The 21,225-nt window shown below is 36.1% G+C and overlaps 1 protein-coding gene across 5 annotated transcripts in view; it reads right to left on the bottom strand.

Annotated features, from left to right (window-relative positions):
- The window catches only part of Lrrc7 (leucine rich repeat containing 7), a 435,124-nt gene that overhangs the window by 236,259 nt on the left and 177,640 nt on the right, over positions 1 to 21,225 (bottom strand). For all 5 annotated transcript variants that reach the window (XM_076933445.1, XM_076933443.1, XM_076933446.1 and 2 more), the window contains exon 3: positions 3,343 to 3,545. In XM_076933445.1, coding sequence (XP_076789560.1) covers positions 3,343 to 3,545 — 203 coding nt within the window. The remainder of the gene's footprint in view (positions 1 to 3,342; positions 3,546 to 21,225) is intronic.

The following is a 21,225-nucleotide window of genomic DNA, read 5'->3' on the forward strand; positions in this document are numbered from 1 at the left end:
ACGTAAGGCAGTTTTACTCTTAATGTGGTTTTATATATTCAGAAAATACTATACTTTTTACACTGAAAGTCAGAATTTTGGGTCTCAGATATTGAGAGGAGGTAAAGAAGTTAGAGATGCATTCTTTTTTTCTCATCTTTATTGAACTGCAGAGGCCTTCCTAGATCTATGTGGTAGGTAATATCCATATAAAATACCAAATGATGAACAACTCCATATTTATGGGTGACAGTCAAAAGAATTATAGATAGCACAAGGCAGTACCACTGGTAAAGTAGCATTTTTTTTTTTAGGTTCTACATTTCAAATTTAGCTAATTTTTAAGCTTGAGCAAATCATTTGATAGTTAACAATTTTGAGTAATTTCTTCTGTACAAAAAGATTCTATTTTAGTAGAAGGAAACAATTAACGATCATTAAAATTTTCATAAACTATAATCACATCTACAAATTGGCATTTCTCAACTTGTCACCTTCCATTTGTGTTTCCTTTGGATCACAGACTTCTCCCAATACAGAGATTACCTTAGTTTTCCAATAATTGTATTTAAAGATTTAGCAAACATGGCTTTAGACTAAGTGGCACCTATTGGAAAATGAAAAAAAAACTATATAATTGAAGATATAATTGAAGATATGTGCTACGTGGGATATTGGAGAACACCTTGTATATGGTAAGTATGTGTGTATATGGATGAGCATGAGTACACGTAGGCGTGTTTGAGTGTGCATGGTGTATACATGTGTTTATGTGTGTCTATCTGTGTGCATGTCTGTGGTGTATGGCCTTGCCTATATGGAAATTACCCCAATTCCATCACAACCATGACATTCCTTATAAGGCATCCTCACTAGGTATTATTTGAAGATCAAGGTGTTTGAAGCTTGAGTAAATGTCACAGTTACACGGGGTCTTTGGGGTCAGCTGACCCACGTTGTTACTGTGCTGCAGAACCTGGAGAGTCACATTGAAGTCTATTTTCTGTACTTTCCACATGAAGTTCTTCTGGGTATTCTTAGTTTTATGAGCAAGCAAATATTCATCTTTATCTAATTTGGCTATAACAAACCTAACAGACAGGCACAGCAACAAATTTACATTAAATAGTAAACTCATAGTTACTGATAGGCAATTTTTTGTTTATTTTAATATTGTATTTGTTATTATTCTGAACAAACAAATAAACCCCATTAAAAGTCTCTTTACATATTGTAATGAGCCCCTTCATGTATGTACATTTAAATGTTGGTGCATGTGTTAGGTGTCATTTTTTTATTTTGGGGACAGGATCTCTCATTAAACCAGGGTCTTAGTGATTCAGCCTGACAGTCTCTTGATCTGTCTGTCTTAACTCTACCCATTCTAGGGTTACTGATTCATGCTACTGTGCCCAGAATTTTACATAGGTGTTCAGGATTCCGACTTAGGCTCTGTTGTTTGTGTGGCAAACATTTTATCAACTGAGCCATCAGCTTCCAAGATACTAAAGTAAGCCATTTATTTCTTTTATGTTTCAAAGTTGGAGTGTATTAAGAAACAGCTCTGGCATAGATTTAGGCATGGGTATTATGAGAGAGGGAGGGAAAGAATGCTTAAGATTTTGTTTTTATGCATCCAAGATAAGGGCATGGGCATCTCAAGAGAGTGTCCAGCTATTTCTCTTAGCTCTAGAGTCACAGAACACTTTGATATTTTAAGGTCAGTCAAGATATTCTGCAGCATCTGGTCTTTATGATAACTTCAGGAGTAGAAACTAAAGCCTGTTTACTTCTGCCACTGGTGAAGAAGCTGTGGCTTCAGGGGTTCAGTCTGTCTGAGTCATATAACTACTAAATGACAGGGATTTTGTTAAGCTAGGCGTTTTCTTACCCAAATCCTTCACACTTAGAAGACCGCAGGAGTGCTGAGCAACCACAGTCATTGCCATGCAGGGTGGAGCACTGCCACCTGCAAACTTTCCTTTTGTGCTTTTGTTTATTTGAAAAAATGGAAATTAATTAAAAGGTTATTTAAAATTTAAAGATGGTACCAGCTATTCCACTCCTGGATATATCTAGAGAAAGATATATCCTACCACAGAGATGTTTGCACGTCTGTTTATTGCTGCTTCGTTCATTATAACAAAGGAATGGAAAAACCTGGATATTTTACCAATGAATACATAATTAGAATAAGGTACAATATAAAACAGAAGGTGAATCAGCTATAAATAAAAATGAAATGACAGAAATCTCAGAAAACAGGTAGATTTTGAGGTATAATAGTAAGTGAGGTGAAAATTCAAATTCAGAGAGTAAAATGCCAACCAGTGTTCTCTCTCATATGCAGGCAAAGGACATACTAGTCACTAAAGAAAGTACAAAGATAATTGTTTCAACTCAGTCTTGGGTTTTTGTTTTCTTGTGGTGGGTGAATGAATAGAACTGTAGTTGATTATGAAGATATAGAACTATAAATGAAGCTGCATAGCTGTTCTAGGTGTATAAAAGTCCACAAAACCTATAGAATTGAGATTGGAGAAATGTTTGAATGGCTTTTGCTGTTGGGTGATCACTACTTAGAAGTATCAGAAGATGCCACCAAATCTGACTTTAGTTTGACTCAGCATATGAGAACTTGCTGCCACTCTGGCAGGATAAATATTTGTTTTTGATTTTTTTACTTATAGGTCTTTGAACCCATCCTTTATTCTGCCCACTTACTCTCTGTATCAGAGATGTTACTATTTTCCTGATGGAGGCATTCCCAACCAAACAGCAGAGATAGAATCAAATCTGCATCCAAAATATAAACTTTCAGTATTTAAAATATTCTTGGGATAAGATCGCAAAGTTTATTATTTTATTTATAAATATTATTGATATTTGTACAAATACAAAATATATACTTATTATATTATATATTTACATAGTATACTATATAAATATCAACATTATATAAATATAAGATATATTGCATCGTAAAATTTATAAATATTATATTTATTTTAAATTTAGTTCTATTCTATTTTAGATATGGTCAACTTGATTTAATTCACTGTTTCCTTTTTATTATTTTGTCATAGTTTAGTCACAAATTTGACCACATATTGGCTTTTCTAAAAATAATTTTTATTATATTTTACAGTTTTTAAATGTCAAGAACTAGCGTGTGTTTTTCAGTTTACTATTTTATTTATGCGTGTCTTTATACACTATTTTAATATAATGTTTGCCAATTACAGTTTATTATTTTGTCTATATCTTTACTTCTTAATTCAAAATAAAAGCAAAGCAGTATTAAATTCAGTATTAAATTACACACAGGATTGGCATTGACAGCTTTGATTTTTCAGAGCTCACCTTTGGCAGCTCCTCAATCTGATTGGCATCCAGATATAGCTCTTCTAGTGTCCGTTCGAAGTTGAAGACCTCCTTGGGCACCTGTTGCAGGCTGCAGTGGGAGTAATCCAACACTGAGATGATCTCTTCCTCGCCTCGGAAGCAGCGGCATGGCACGAGGCGGCCAATGAGCTTCCGTTTGGTGGTCATCTCCAGGCACTGCACTGAAAGAGAACACACACAGATATTTAGCTTTGACACTCAAGGAAGGTTGCATCTTCAGTCGAAATGATTGGCTATGATTGTACAGTGCGTATAGTCTATACAGGACAGGTAACCCACCACACCCTTGAGCCCTGTAACTGTCCCAAGATGCAGAATCAGGCACAGGGCAACTTCCATAGAATTTTTATTTTTTTTATTTATTTATTTATTTATTTATTTATTTATTTATTTATATATTTATTTATTTTTGGTTTTCTGAGACAGGGTTTCTCTGTGTAGCCCGGGCTGTCCTGGAACTCAATCTGTAGACCAGGCTGGCCTCAAACTCAGAAATCCGCCTGCCTCTGCCTCCCAAGTGCTGGGATTAAAGGCGTGCGCCACCACAGCCTGGCTCCATAGAACTTTTTGTAATAGTATCCCATTTATTCAAAAATAGTCAAATTTAACTCTAGAGTTTATGATGTCATTTTGACCCATAGATAGATTACATGAATAACTTTATTTGCTATCTTCATGGAATCTATGCTCTTGGAGCCATAGAATCCTGATTCACATAGAAGGAAAGGATTTATAATCAGGTTAGAAATTCCTAGAAAACCCTGGCACATCTCTTTCTTATTCCTCTAAGATAAAGTGAGCAAAGGCCTTGCAGACTTACACAATGATATCAACATTAAACTTATTTTACAGGTTTTTAATATGATTTCCTCCCATGAAAAGTTTTTGAAGGCCATGGCAGTACTTTATTCTTCCTGAAATCTGTCTTAGTGCCCAGAAAATGGTAAGTATTTATTGACTATAGAGTGACATGTGTGCCACTCACACAGGAATGTCTAGATAAGTAGATGAATGCATGGAGTTCTGTCCCTGATTGCTATCAGATACTGACAACTGGCCTGAGAAACCTCTCATTTTTAACTAAAGGTTACTCTCCTGGTGAATGTTCCCTCAGAACAAAGAAGACATTGTTTCTTCACTGTGTGTTCTTTTTCTATGTACCTATCTTAAATTCTTCAAGGAGATCTCGACTTATACATTCTTAAGTATATAGTATTTTATATTTATCTTATTATACCTTAATATATATTATATAATATATATAAAATATCTTCTTTCTTACATATGTATCACTGTAGTTTAATGACTACAGAATTAGTATTATATTAACTCAAACTTTGCATTTTATTTGGTGTGTGTGTGTGTGTGTGTGTGTGTGTGTGTGTGTGTAGACCAGAAGTAATCCTCAGATGTGATTCTTAGGAGCCAGTCACATTTTTTTTCTGATATGGGTCTCTCTTTGGCCTCAAACTTGCTGAATTTTCCAGGCTGGCTTGTCAGCAAACCACAGGGATCCTCCTGTCTCTGCCTCCCCATTGCTGACATTAGAAACCTACTGAAAACTACAGCAAATATTTTATTTTTAAAGCATGGGTCTTAGAATTAAACTCAGGAACTCATGAATTCATGTTTGTGTGGCCAGAACTTTACCAACTGATCCTAATCTATTTCCTCATTCTGTTAATTAGTTTTTTTTTTTTTTTCAGAATCTAAATATATTGGTGAGGGGTGAAGGGATGGCTCAGCAGTTAAGAGTGCTTGCTGCTCTTGCAAAGGACAAGTGTTTTGTTTCAAACACCAACTTTAGGTAGGTATCTATGCCCCCTCCTCCATACCCTATACACTCACATGTACACACAGATGCACACACATCTGCAAAAATGTATTATTTAAATAAAAATTAATGAAATTTATTTAAAAAACTGTACAGCATTTTATTTTTAAAGTTGCATAGTTTGACTCAGATTTGGAAGCAACAAGGCACAATTTACTTAAAAGCTGCTGGGTTTTCATCCAAGGCTGTCCTTATGCCTCCTTTAACTTCTGAAATTTGTGCAAGGATATTTTGAGGACAAGTTGGTGAATAAGCACTTACATACTTTTTTTTCCACAATCGAGTCTGAAGAACACTAAAAACCTTAACAAAATGATTTTCCTTCCCCTCTACCTTCTATCGTCTCAACTTTGACACTTCCCATTTCTGGGGAATGTATCACACAATTTGATAACTATCGTTTTACCAAATTTTATTGAAATTGTGGGATTGTGGGACAGCTTTATGTCTCTACCTGGAATCTAGCACATACTAAAAATCGAATAATGCCCTCAACAAATGAGTACCTAGAAGACAGCAAGCCCCAACAATCTTCTTGTCTCTGCCTCATTCAGAGGTGGAGTAACAGATAGGCATGGGACATCTTGTCTTTAAATAAGCTTTAGAATAAGAATTTCAGCCTTGATGGCTGGGTGACAAGGCCTTCTAATCACTGAGACTTCTTTTCAGCCTTGAACTGGTGTGTCCTTTGCCTAGTTTTTTTCTAGTACCTTCTACTGATTCAGTTTCCTTCCTGTCTTCTCTGTGTGTGACTACACAGGTTTAATCCCCACTGAAGACCAGTACTCTGAGATAACTGTCTTGCTGCTTCATCAGGAACTTTTGCTTCTATAGATCAATGCAGAAGCTTCCTTCACTTTCATTCTGTAGAAGATGCATGCAGAAACTTTCTTCATTATCACCCTGTGATATCTACACTTCCTTCCTGTGTTATAGCTTATATTTTCTTAATTCCATGTCTTCTTCCAAGATTTTATTCCCTCAGTTTGGTATAAGCTGGCTTCCATTTATTAGCTGAGAAAGGATGCATAGTAGGCACAGTTTTTTGAGAACTTGCATTCTGAATTGTCTTATTTTACCTACAAAGGAGTAAAAGTTCATTTGGATATACATTTCTAGGTCAGAAATACTTTTCTTTTATAAATTTGGAAGCACATTTGTGGTAGCTTGTAAGAAAGCCCAGTTCCATTCCTATTTAAAGTCCTATTTCACACTCAACTTCGGCAGAAAGTTTAAAATCTTTATCTCCAGTTTTAAACATTCGTGACAATGTGCTTTGCATGTTCTGAAATTGTGCTTGAATTTTATGACTTTTTCAATCTTGCAATTCTGCTGAAGGTTGTTATTTAATGGATGCTTTCTTCCCCTTCATCAGTAAGTTTTCTTTCCTGCAATTTCTCACTAACTGGATGAGAAAACTTAGATACAGCCCACCAGTAAATTGATTATTCTCTCGTAATTTCTGTGTCGTTGATCTTTGACTCTATTTTTCAGGAAGCTTTTTTAAGTTTATTGCCTAACCCCAGGTAGGTATTTGTCTTAGTTCTGACAGAGTACTTTATACTTTATGAGAGTCATATATTGTATCCTGAATGTTAAGTTTCTTGTTTGTGTGTCAGAGGGCCATGCCATCTTTGTTTTACTTAGAGGATGTTAACTATGGATTCATCTATTACGCCTCCCCCACCCCGTTCCATGTGTAGCCCCTGAGATCCACTTTGTTTGTTTCTTTTGGTCTTCATCTCTCAGAATAGAGGTTTTCCTTAAATATCTGGTGATCTGTGGCAGTCCTCCAAAACCGAATGACTCTCTAAAAGGATAATTGAAGCTTTGTGTTCATGACAAATTTTTATTTCAGAATGAACTGTCAGAAAGTCAAAGAAAATTCTAAAGAATATTCTGGTCATCTACCTGGTCTGGAAAAATGCTTCTTTGCAGAGGCAATTTTTCTATTTTTTTGGCACTCTCTGTGTCTCTCTCTCCTTCCCTCCCTCCCTCCTTCCCTTCATCCCTCCCTCCCTCCCTCCCTCCCTTTCTCCCTGCATCCCTCGCTCTCTCCCTCCCTCTCTCTGTCTCTGATGCCATCATATGTATATGTGTTTGTATGTGTATGCAAATGTGCACATGAATGTAGAGGGCAGAGGTTAGCCTCTTTTTGCCCCTCAATACTCATTTACTGTACTTTGAGACTAGACCACTCTTAGCCTAAAACTTATTAGTTGAGTTTGTCTGGTAGGCCTAGGAGATCCTCCTGTCTTTCCATCCCTACCCTGAGATTACAAGTATTCATTGGTATACCTGCTATTTTCACATGGCTTCTGGGAATTTTACATGGGTTTAGAGCCACATGTTTTCATAGGAAATACTTAACTGGCCAAACTCTCTCTAGCTACTCTTCAGTTTCTTGCATCTTAATTTGGTGTCTTCAATATTCATGAACTAAAAAAATCAACTTTTGTACTTTAGAGAGTATTTTATAATGTCATTAGCAATGACTCTATAATGCATTTCCCCCTCCAGATATTTATACTTATATCATCTATATATGTACCTATATCTATATTTTGCTCTCTTTTCTAAAAATATGTTGAAGTTATCTACTAATATCTCCTCATATCTACACATTAGGAAGAAAACATGTAGATAAATCAATAATGGCCATGTCTAAAGGAGGTTTCTTGCAATGCCTTTTATTCTTCCAGTTCTTATCCAGTTAACCCATGGTAGTTCTGAGCAGAAATGTCATGACTTTCCTTCTTCTACTGACTCCTCTGATGTCATACACTGACTTCATATTCTAACTTCACACTAATAACATCACACCTGCCACCACATTTTGATATAACATTGTTTTGGTCAATCTTCCCACATAGGTTCTCTACACTAAGTCTATTGAAGGGCTGTCATCTACACCAAAGCTATAATTTACAGTTTTAGCTTTCTAAAGACATTTTATGCTTCCAGTTGCATAATACTTTTCACATTTGCCAACACCCAGTTCATTGACACAAGCTAAATAGAAAGTGGATGCCTATAAAAATTAAGTGTCTTTAACAGATTTATTTTCTTCATCATGTATAACTTTATGATCTAAAGATATCACAAGCAATAATGCTTTCAGAGTTAAACTGATACTTTTGAGAGGGAGCTCATTGTGGTGGAGACCTTGAACACTAGAGCCAGTTGCCTGGATATATGTGATCCCTGACACATTATTCTAATGGTATTCTTGATTTCATAATCATGAAAACCACAGTATACATCTAGTGTAAAGAATTTTATGTCCAAGTCTGAAGCCAGTATTGTTCCACTCATACCTCCCACTCTCTGGATGGTTTTATCACATATTTAGTCTCTCAAGTCAGGGATCTTGGGATTGTAGCTGATACTTATAGTTTACTCATCATGATATTTTGTAGTCAACAAGCCATAACAACTAGGTAACCCAAAGTTCCCTGAATCATGCCTATCTATCTCAAGATCTCCTCAGTTCAAGCTCACACCATAAACATCTTCTGCATCTGTATCTATCTTCCTGTCTCTCTGCAGTGCAATGATACTTTGAAAACGCATATACGGGCTATATGCGTGAGATGGCTCAGTAAGCAAAATTGCTTGCTATAGAAGGCTGATGACCCAAAACTGAGCAAGAGAACCTATATAAAGTTGGAGGGAAAACTGACTCTTGAGAGTTGTCCTCTAATGTCCTCTGACCTACACACACATAATTATATATTACATATAGTATTTGTTTAATAATACATTTAATAATATGTATGTCCAAACTATTCTAAAATAAAGGCACAGATATGATTCTGCGTTCCCTCATGACAGTTACTTTATAATTCCCAAGATGACTCTCAAGGAAACTGATTTTCACTGTGGTACCACTAAGTATGATCTGGTGCTCCTCTTCTACATCCACACTCAGCTTCAGCTCTACTTGGTCCCACTCTTCACATTATCTTCTGTGTTCTCTTTAATTGGAAATAGATTCTCTCTCATACAACATATTCTGATTATAGTTTTCTTTCCCTCTACTCTTCCCAGCTCCTCTCTACCTCTTCTCACTCTGGATCCACTCCATTTCTGTCTTTTATAAGAGAAGAATAGGTTTCTAGAAAGATAACAACAAAACCTGACAAAATAAAATACAATATACTGAAGCAAAAACTATTAGATGAAAATTGTACATGGCAACCCAAAAGGAAGAAATGAGTCCCAAGAGTAGCTACAGACTCAGAGACCCCCCATGTTTTCACAGTTAAGAGTCTCATAAAAATACTAGGCTAATAGCTATAATATTTGTTCAGAGGGTCTGGCGTAGACCCCTGTATGTACTGTGCTTGCTGTCTTAATCTCTGTGAATTCATATGCTCTTTGCTTAATTGATTTAGAGGGCTTTGTTCTCTTGTTGTCCTTAATCCCCTCTGGCTCTTACACTCTTTCTGCTTTCTTCTCTGTAGGATTTCCTGAGCTCTGAGTTGAGAATTTGATTGAGATTTCCAATTTAGAGTTTCTTTCCACATAATATTTGGCTGTGGGTCTCTGCATCTTTTTCCCAATCTGCTGTCAGATAATGGGAAATGATGATGATTATTGTGTAAGTCATTGATCTATAAGTAAAGCAGAATGTTATTAGGAAATATTTTCTTCATTTTTTAGATCAGTTGTGTTTGCTTTTACTCTAGTTTTCTTGGCTATCTAGACTCGTTTGTTACCCTAGCAGTGTTGGGTATGGGTTTCTTCTCATGGAGTGGGCTGTAGGTCAAATCAGACTTTGGTTGCCTACTCCTACAAGTTATGTGCCACCATTGCTGGAACATGTATAAAGGAAGACTAGATGATAGGTCAAAGATTTTGTGGCTGGGTTGATGTCTACACTTATCTTTAGTAGCTAACAGAGTACCTTCTCACAAGAAATAGACAAGAATATAGAGGTGAGGGCTTCACATAGGCACCAATTCAACTTCTCTGTATTCAATGAGTTGTGTGGGTGTTGTTATCAACAGTAAGGCCCTGTTGTCAATTTTCAGAGAGCATAAAATTACATATTCTTGCATAAGACCCCTGGGTGAGCTATGCCTTACTCTAAACAAAAAACAAGGTCTATTTTCCCTTAAATTTTAAGAATTGAAATCTAATAGGAAAATAGTTTTTTCTTCTCTGTCAGAATAGACTATGATTTCTATGGCATGATAGTATATTATGCAACTATGTGCTATGGATTACTTTGACCACATTTTAATTACTTAAAACTCAATCTTGTGAATATATCAGAACCTATATGAGGTCTGGGCCCACATATGACCTGTTCAACATGGTGTTTCTCAGAATGAGTGCAATACCAGGTTCAAAGTAGATACATAAAAATATTAACTGTGTAAGTAAACATATATAGGTGCTAAAGATCATTTTATTTTTTAATTTTTTGTAGTCTTGACCTGGCTATACCACTCCTGAGCATATACCCAAAAGATGCTTTACCATACTACAAGGGCACTTGCTCAACTTTGTTCATAGCAGCTTTATTTGTAATAGCCAGAAAATGAAACAACCTAGGTGTTCCTCAAATGAAGAATGTAGAAAATGTGGTACATTTTAACAAGGGAATACTATTCATCTATTAAAACAAAGACACCATAAAATTTGCAGGCAAATGGATGAAACTAGAAAATATATTGCGCGAGGTAACCATGACTCAGAAAGACCTGCATGGTATGTACTCACTTAAAGTGGAGATTAGCCATAAAGTACAGGATAACTATACTACAATCCTCAGATCCAAAGAAACTAACAAGGAGGGTCTAAGGGAGGATGCTTGAATCTCACTCAGAAGGGGAAATAAAGTAGGTATAGGAAGTAGATGGAGGGAAGACATTGGGTGGGAGAAATTTGTATAGTCTATACAGTTTCAAACTAATTCATAATCTGTCCACCTGTGATTTTTGTTATGTATTTCCTGCATTTTAATGATAAAATGATTAAGAGTTAATGGTTCTGTAATGTGTGTAAGGCTCACAGATCTGGCTGGGATTTCATATCTCCTTAGGCAAAGCCAGGGCTAGTTGATTCACTTTAAACCAATTCTATGTGTACCTATTAGCAGCTGACCATTTAGACACAGAACATTGCTGTTTCTCTCACAAAGATATAGAAACAATGAACATATCTGAAGGGTGATTTATGCACAGGATATTGATAAAATGCTAAACAAGAAGGTAGCACCAAGGGAGATAACTTTGGTCTCATATTTAAGGATCTGTTTAAAATAACTTTTTAGCTGCAACGATAACAACAACAACAAATTCAGAGAGAGAACATGTTTTAGAAACAGAGTATAATGTTATATATAAGAAATTATGAACATGTCACATACATACTATGTATTAAGACACACATTCACTTTTTCTGAATTGTGGTAACAGCCTAGAATATTTCAAAGCCTCTCACCTGGAATTTTGTACACTGACTGAGTAACAATATGATTTCCAGCACGGCCCCGTATTTACTCTCATGAAAGAGCAGTTAGGTCAGGCATGGGACTTCATATCAACCCAGCATGTGGGAGGTAGAAACAAGAAGACAAACAGCTCAAGTCCAGCATGGGTTACACAGGGAGACCTGCCCTCTACAAAGGCAGCAAAAAAAGAATTTTTTAGATTCTAGGAGTTTTCTTTTTTTTGAAAGGGACATAAAAGGTCAAGAAGAAAATAAAAATGTGATTCTTTTGGCAAGACTAGTATAGTATGTTCCTTTGAAGTCAATGATAAGAACCTCTTTTCTGGGTTCCCACAACACAGACAAGTTCCCTTTTACTTAAATAATGTATGTGTTCCAATCTGAGTTGAATCTATGGAGAAATTTTTTTGTCTACATTAATGGCATGTGGTCTACAGCCACAAGGCTCTCTTTCAATACTCTACCACAAACATATACACAGCATAGCTTCCTACACAAGCCTAATTCAGGTGAAACCATAGGGAGATTCATCTTGTTATATTATGTAAATCCTATACCACTGAAAATTTAGATAAAAAGAACTGCTGTAACTTAAGAATTTTGTGTGCACTAGTCAAAAGTCAAAAGTTGAGAACATGCACCCAGTGCCTGATTATCAATACTTCTTCACTCACTGTAACCTCAGACCAGTCTCTGATCTGATCTTCCCTCACATACCATACCTAGAAAGATGAGGGCCAAAACAGGGCTTAGTTGTTCCAGGGTTTTCTATGGCATAAATGCTGTTTTTATTTATCCATACAGTCTTGCATTTTTCAAGTGACAAATGTTTCTAGTTCATCCTCTGGGAAGCATTTTGCCTTACTAACTGTGCCACAGGGATAGGGAAATTTGCCAAGCTCACTCCATGTCCTACTTAGAAAGAGGCATCTTTAAACTCATTGCACTTAAGCACATCTCTGAAATCTGTACCAAGGGTCATCTCCATGAGGAATTAGGATGCTGAATGCAGTGCCAGAGGCTTGTTTAGTTTTTGACTGTTGACATGATCACATTTAAAACCTAATTATATTTGAGGGTTACTTTTCATCTTAGCATTATAATATCTGAGTTTTGATTATTTTGTTTTTTTTTCTGCCATTGCAAGAAACATTATTTTGCATGGGTCATTAGGCTGTTGGACAGTGGACTTTAACGATGATGTCATCTTGTCTTTGGGGCACTCAGTGACACCTCTACCAGGTTCTACAAGATGCTTCTTTATACTGAAACGTCAGGGCTTCTGTGCTGTCTGCAGTCTTTCCAGAAACCTTAATCATCTTACTTCAACAACTTCTTTCCAAGGTGATTCCCAGTATAAACCATCAGTCATGATTTCATCTTCAACTGCTTAATGAGGAGGCCAATTTAGATAAAATCTACTCCTTGACAGCAGGACTTGGAGATGTTGTCTAAGTCTCTGCTTAGAGCCTGCACTTTCATTGTTCATTGGTTTTATTTGTGCATTAATGTTTATGCAGCCCAGAGTCATCTTTCATCTCTCCCCTGCTGTGCTAGGTATGAGGTTATATGCTGGGAAACACCAAGGAATAAAATAGTTCCCAGAACTAATGAATTTATAGGAGAGTGACTAGAGATAAATATTGAACAGAGAGCCAAGAAAATAAATTCATAATTATTCTTTATGCTAACTTCTATGAAATATCAGTCTTAAGCTTAGATATTGACATGTAGTTACTAGATTTAATGAAATGAAATAGGCTAAATATAATATTATATATTAATATATTGTTTTCTAAAATACACACGTATTTTTCAGTTCTGAAAATTCCACTGAACATATTTTTTTTTAAAACTCCATTTTATGATGATGGGTATCAAACTCAAGGTCTCATGAGGTTAACATCAAACTATGTCTTCAACCAAGTCTCCACTTTCAGTGACCGTTTTTCCTAGCTCATATTCGTGCTCTTCACCCTCTTTTAGAAATAAACATAACAAATTGGAATATTATGAGGTCAGAGGTTGTTATGGCTGGAATGTTTATGTCCACTTAAAACAAACAATGGGGCTTAGTTCTCAGAAATGGGTTTTTAAAGGAAATACAATGTTACTTTCAGAAAATAGCTCTAAGAAAGTGCAAAGTAAAGCTCAATATCAGATTAAAATATCTAAACTCTAAGAGAAAGTTAAGTTATAATTCACTAATAAATGGTTCCAGCCATGTTTCTTGAAAGACTTTGGCTTCCAGGAAAATGGATAACTTTATCTAAGAGTTAAATGAGGAAATTAAGTTTTAAGCTTTATGATATTTTTAAGGAGCTAACCCTTCCAAGGCAAAAATGTGAATTTATATTTTAGCATTCAAAGTTTGCTTACTTGAAGGTACAGAAAAGACCAGAACATCTCTACCAAAAAGGCTGGGTTGTTTTTTGTTGTTATTGTTGTTGTTATTGTTTGTCTTTTGGTAAAGTTTTTTATTTGAAAAGAACCTCAGCCTAATAACTTTTCCAATCCTTGAATAAATTACTCAGATGATGTTCTTATCTGAACAAGTCTTGAGAAGTCTTATGCTGTAGTACAAAGTCAAGATGATGATTCTTAAGAAGTTATCAAGAGAAAGTCCATTGCACTGTGATTTTTATCAAGTCAAAGACATCTGAAGTTTATATAAGTGTGACAAATACTTTTCTAAATAAAAATTTGAGTATATAGAAGTTAATATTTATTTATTTATTTGAAAAAATACATACTTTCTGTGGAATGTCCCATACCCTGAACGTGTGTTATTTTACCCCATTGTTTATCTTTTTATGAGAATAGGACACTGTTCTCATGATCCCCTTTACAGGGCAAGGTAAAAATGCTTGCTTTAAAAAAATCTTGTATGAATGACTGAAAGAAAGCAGTTTCAATGATATTTCTTGGTGTTTCATTCTTCAAACATAACTAAGACTTTTTTGATACTGCTTATATTTATTAATATTTTAATTAATGTTGTTGATGGTTGTATTTGTGCATTGAGGACAGTTCTGAGACTCACCTAAATAAACAGGGCTTGTAGTGATAATCTTTTAATCAATTAAAATGCTCTGGGTATACATCTACTCATTTATTTTATAATTGGGAAGATTTTAGCAGTCATGAAACGTACAAGCTTGTCTGATGTCACCCTAAGGCTAAAGGGAGAGTTAAAACAAAAATTATTCAAGAAGCCATTTACAGAGAAGCTCAGGCATAGAGAATGTATCCTCTGTCTAAGCAACCACGAGAAAAGCTCATGAAAATCCAAAATAGCTGAATCAGAGCTCATTTTAAAGCTGAACAATTGTTAAAATTCAGAATTCACTGTTAGTTTTCAATATGGGATTAAAAGTACAATTTCAAGTAGCAATTCACAATATTCTGAATATTTAAGTATCTATCTTGGTTCATTTTGTAAGTAATAAATGCCAGAAACATTTGGCTCATTCTTAGTGAAAGAGAATTGTTACTGAAGTAAATTATTTAGAAGATGATTAGAATTCTATGTATTTTGAGAGAATTAAGCGAATACAACAAGGAGAAAATGCCTCGAAAAGCAATGGAAAAGGCCAAAGAATAGAGATGGGCTCTAGACTACAAAGGGTAAATTCAAACAGAAGATCCTGCCAGTAGGCAAATGTGTTCTATGTAATCATAGCACTACAGGGTTAATCAATCTTAAAATTCATATGTGATGCAGATAAACTATTCAGCAACTCCCTATTGCTTTCACTGTTAATCACAGTTTTTGCCACTGATTGTATACCTGGGCCTAGTTGTCAGTCTCCTCTTGAACAACACCCACACAAACTCCATATTCCCTAAAGCTCTGTGTTCATGCTTTGCTAACTCTCTCTTGTCCCGAGGTCTCCTGCCTACTCAGCTCTCTTGGGATATGATTTTAAGGAAGAGTAATCTTATTCAACTAAGGCCAAGGGTTAAATTAATGTATAAATTTCCTCCCAAGTACTTTTTGTTGAGAGTTAAATAAGGTCTTATGCAACTCTCCCCTGAAAATGTTTACCTCCCATTCTGGGGATGTCAAACTCTTACTTTATTTGGAAGATACAATTTTGTAGATGTAACATTGTGATTGGTTAATTGCAGTAGGGTAGACTCTCCTCCACTAGGACCAGTATTCACAGAAGTCTACATAAAAGGGACAGGATGGAAGATGTACAAGGAGGAAAGTCACTGGCAAAACAAGGAATAGATCCTCTTGCAGCCCCAGTGGAAGAAGGTAGCAATGTTACTATCTGAGCATTAGCCATCAGGCCCAAGAAAGATGAGACATTTGAGAATTAGTTTTATTTGGTCTTAGGCTTACAAGCCTGTTGAAGATGGTTTATAAATATGATTTCAGATGCAGATAAAAATGTCCAGTGAAAGTATAAAATAAGACACTGGGAAGAGCGTGTAAGAGATCACATAAAGACAACACTAACTATGCCCACTCATTCTCAGAAATGCACATCCAGGAAAAGAGCTGACTCCAAGTGTCCTTAGGCAACCTCAGAGTGGCTGTCATAAACCACTGTACTTAAGCAATTTAATCCAAAGAATTAATGAATCTTACATGTGTTTAGAAAATGCCCTGACAGATATCATACAGAACAGAGTGTGTCTCAGCTAGAAGCTCCCACTGGAAGCAAGAGCTTTGCATGACAGTGGAACATAGTGAGGAATGGAGAGAAGTTAGAAATAATATGCCTTAGAAAGCACACTGCCAACCACCAGACTGTGAGTTGCATCAGCAGGCAACATTGTCAATGAACATTATCTCTCAGACAGAAGAAATCACAACAATTAGAGAACTATTTAGGTATGTAGACACACCATTTTGCTTGATCAGAAACATTTTCTATCTCTAATTTTTTTGTTATTATAGTTAGGCTATAAAAGCAGTGCATAAATCAAAACAACACTGAGATACCACCTCACACCAGTCAGAATGGCTAAGATAAAAAACTCAGGTGATAGTAGATGTTGGCGAGGATGTGAAGAAAGAGGAACACTCCTGCATTGTTGGTGGGGTTGCAAGCTGGTACAACCACTTTGGAAGTCAGTCTGGCGGTTCCTCAGAAAATTGGACATAGCACTACCTGAGGACCCAGCTATACCACTCCTGGGCATATACCCAGAAAATGCCCCAACAAATAACAAAGACATATGCTCCACTATGTTCATAGCAGCCCTATTTATAATAGCCAGAAGCTGGAAAGAACCCAGATGCCCTTCAACAGAGGAATGGATACAAAAAATGTGGTACATTTACACAATGGAATATTATTCAGCTATTAAAAATAATGAATTTGAGAAATTCTTAGGTAAATGGATGGAACTAGAAAATATCATCCTGAGTGAGGTAACCCAATCACAAAAGAACACACATGGTATTTATTCACTGATAAGCGGAGATTAGCCCAAAAATTTGAAACAACAAAGATTCAACTACCAGACGACATGAAGCTCATGAAGAAGAAAGAACAAGTGAGGATGCCTAGGTCTTTTTTAGAAGGAGTAACTAAATACCCAAGGGAGCAAATATGGAGACAAAGTGTGGGTCAGAATCTGAAGGGGGGGCTGTAAGGAGACCATTCCGTCTGGGTATTCATTCCATGGGCAGTCACCAAAAATAGACGCTGATAGGGATGTCAGGATGGGAAAGCTGACAGCAGCCTGATAAGGCTGTCTCCTTAGAGGTCTCCCAGAGTCAGACATACCCAGAGACAGATACCCACAGCTATCCATTAATCTGATCAAAGGTTCCCAATGGAGGAGCTAGAGAGTAAATTGAAGGAACCTTAAGGGCTGGTGGCCCGGTGAGGAGAGCAATAATACCAACCAGCCAGAGCTCCCCAGGGTCTAAACCACCAGCCTAGGAGCACATATAGAGAGACACATGACTCCAGCAGTATATGTAGGGGAGGATGGCCTTGTTGGACATAGGTGGGAGACAAGGTCAATGGTACCCTGAAGGCTGAGCACTGGGGGGGGGGGAATCTGAGGGTGGGGAGGGGAGCTGGGGGTAGGTGGATAAACACCTTCATAGAAGCAGGAGGAGGGGGGATGGGATAAGGGGTTCCTGGGTGGTGGGGAAAATATGGTAAGGGGATAAAATTTGAAATGTAAATATTATATCCAATAAAAGAGGGGGAAAAATAGAAAAGCGAGTAGAACCAACAATCTTAATAAAATGTCAGCCCTCTTTAAAAAGAAAACTATCTTGATACTAAAATTTGTTTTGAGAATTGTATATTGCAAAATGATCAGCCTTGGTGTATCTACTCAACAAGCAAGCTATTAAATTTTAATAAAAAAAATAAATAAAAGCAGTGCATACTTATAAATAAAAGCTTAGAAAGTACAGAATAAATAAAAATATATCACTTCTCATATATATGACAAACATAAAGAAGGCATTAATATGGTGGAGTACATCCTTCTATTTACTTAAGGTAATATTCTAAATACATATAATAACAGGCCAGGCACACATATTGTTAATATTATGTAGAGTCAGAAGTCTTGAAACCATGTACACAAAAACACACTTAGCAAGTTTTATTTTTATCTATTCTATAGGCATATATATATATATATATATATATATATATATATATATATACATGTATGTATGAAACAACTATAATAAAAGAAAATGAAGCTATCAACAAGAGTGGGGGCCATGAGGGGTTTATGGGAGGGAAACTTTGAGAAACTGGAGGGAGGATTGAAGTAGAGAGGAAAATGAAGTAATTCTATTTCAATTAAAGCATATTAAAAAGGAAAAAAGATCAAAATTTTTTGTATCATGCCCTTTCATTTAGTATTATCCTGTAAACATTCTCACATATCATCCTCACATAAATTTCTTGAAATATAGTTGTGTAGATTATAAATATATCTACTAATTTTTTGAAGAATGTTCCTCATGACTTGGGAGCATATGCATGTCACCATTTCTCCACATTCTAATCCATGTCTGGCCAAACAATTATAAACACACCTCCTTGCACATCTACTGCATGAAAATAATTCAAAATTTCACTACTGACAAGCACTATAGAGTTAATTCTTTCTTTCTTTCTTTCTTTCTTTCTTTCTTTCTTTCTTTCTTTCTCTCTCTCTCTCTCTCTCTCTCTCTCTCTCTCTCTCTCTCTCTCTCTCTTTCTTTCTTTCTTTCTTTCTTTCTTTCTTTCTTTCTTTCCAACTTAGGGTATTACCCATATATACCCATGGCTGACTTACTGTTAGCAGCTGCTAACAATGTATTTTCAACTTCTGTCAGTTTGATGATGTAGACAGTAATTTAAGGTATTTTAAATCTATGTCTTCAGCAGTGTTTTCTTTGAGCGATGCCTATAAGATTGTATTATGTGGAAGGTCCATTTTAGATGGAGTATAAAATTTTGTTTTAATGGAGTCTAAATTTTTCATCAAATCTTGATACTCAGAACTCAGAGAATCCTGTGGAAGAGGAGGTAGTAAGAACTAGGGGGATAGAAGAAACAAAGAGGAAGGCCTCCTAAGTTAACTAAGCAAGACACATATTAGCTCTCAGAGACTGAAGCAGTGAGCACAAGATCTGTGTGGGTCTTCACCAGTTCCTGTGCATATAAATTATAGCGACTAGCCTAGTATTTTTATGGAACTTCTGACTATGAGAATGAGTGAGTCTCTGAGTCTTATGCCTGCTCTTGAGAATATTTTCCTCCTGTTGGGTTGCCATGTCCAAATTTGATATGATAGTTTTTGTTTCATTATATTTTATTTAATTTTGCAATGTTTAGTTGTTATCTCTTAGAAGCCTTCTAGAGAGGATGGAATTTGGAGGAACTGAGAGGAGTATATAGAGAGAAAAACTATAATCAGGATAAATTTTACGAGAAAAGAATATATTTTCAATAAAAGAATAAAAAGGAAAACTTCCATGGGGGTTGTGGGAGAGAGAAATGATGTTTTCTAAAGTGTAGGATAAAAAAGATTAGTTTTGATTTGCATTTCCCTGATGACTAAGGATGTTGAGCATTTCTTAAGGTGCTTCTCGACCATTCGAGTTTCCTCAGTTGAGAATTCTTTGTTTAACTCTGTGCACCATTTTTTAAATAGGGTTATTTGATTGTCTGGAGTATAATTTCTTGAGTTCTTTGTATATATTGAATATTAGCCCTCTATCAGATGTAGGATTGGTAATTATCTTTTTCCAATCTGTTGGTTGCCGTTTTGTCTTATTGAAAATGTCCTTTGCCTTACAGAAGCTTTGCCATTTTATGAGGTCCCATTTGTCAATTCTTGATCTTAGAACATAAGCCATTGGTGTTCTGTTCAGGAACTTTTCCCCTGTGCCTAGGTATTTGAGGTTCTTCCCCACCTTCTCTTCTATTAGTTTCAGTGTATTTGGTTTTATGTGAAGATCCTTTATCCACTTGGACTTGGGCTTTGTACAAGGAGATAAGAATGGATCGATTTGCATCCTTCTACATGCTGACCTCCAGTTGAACCAGCACCATTTGCTGAAAATACTGTCCTTTTTCCACTGGATGGTTTTAGCTCCTTTGTCAAAGATCAAGTGATCATAGGTGTGGGTTCATTTCTGGATCTTCAATTTTATTCCATTGATCTGCCTGCCTGTCTCTGTACCAATACTATGCAGTTTTTTTTTTTTTTTTTTTTTTTTTTTTTTTTTTTTTTTTTTTTTTTTTTTTTTTTATCACTATTGCTCTATAGTGCAGTTTGAGGTCAAAGATGGTGATTCCTCTAGAAGTTCTTTCATTGTTGAGAATAGTTCTCATTATCCTGGGTTTTTTGTTATTCCAAATGAATTTGCAAATTGCTCTTTCTATCTCTATGAAGAATTGATTTGGAATTTTGATGGGGATTGCATTGAATCTGTATATTGCTTTTGGCAAGATGGCCATTTTTACTAAATTAATCCTGCCAGTGCAGGAGCATGGGAGATCTTTCCATCTTCTGAGATCTTCTTCTATTTCTTTCTTCAGAGACTTGAAGTTCTTGTCAGACAGATCTTTTACTTGCTTGGTTAGGTTCACTCCAAGGTATTTCATATTATTTATGACTATTGTGAAGCATGTCATTTCCCTAATTTCTTTCTCAGCCTGTTTATCCTTTGAGTAGAGGAAGGCTACTGATTTGTTTGAGTTAATTTTATATCCAGCCACTTTGCTGAAAAACAACCCTGAGATTCCACCTCACACCAGTCAGAATGGCTAAGATCAAAAACTCAGGTGATAGTAGATGCTGGCGAGGATGTGGAGAAAGAGGAACACTCCTCCATTGTTGGTGGAATTGCAAGCTGGTACAGCCACTCTGGAAATCAGTCTGGCAGTTCCTAAGAAAATTGGACATACTATTACCTGAGGATCCAGCTATACCACTCCTGGGCATATACCCAGAAGATGCTCCAACATATAACAAGGACACATGCTCCACTATGTTCATAGCAGCCTTATATATAATAGCCAGAAGCTGGAAAGAACCCAGATGTCCTTCAACAGAGG

The sequence above is a fragment of the Arvicanthis niloticus genome, chromosome 4 (assembly GCF_011762505.2).
Source record: "Arvicanthis niloticus isolate mArvNil1 chromosome 4, mArvNil1.pat.X, whole genome shotgun sequence".
In the NCBI taxonomy this organism is placed as follows: Eukaryota; Metazoa; Chordata; class Mammalia; order Rodentia; family Muridae; genus Arvicanthis; species Arvicanthis niloticus.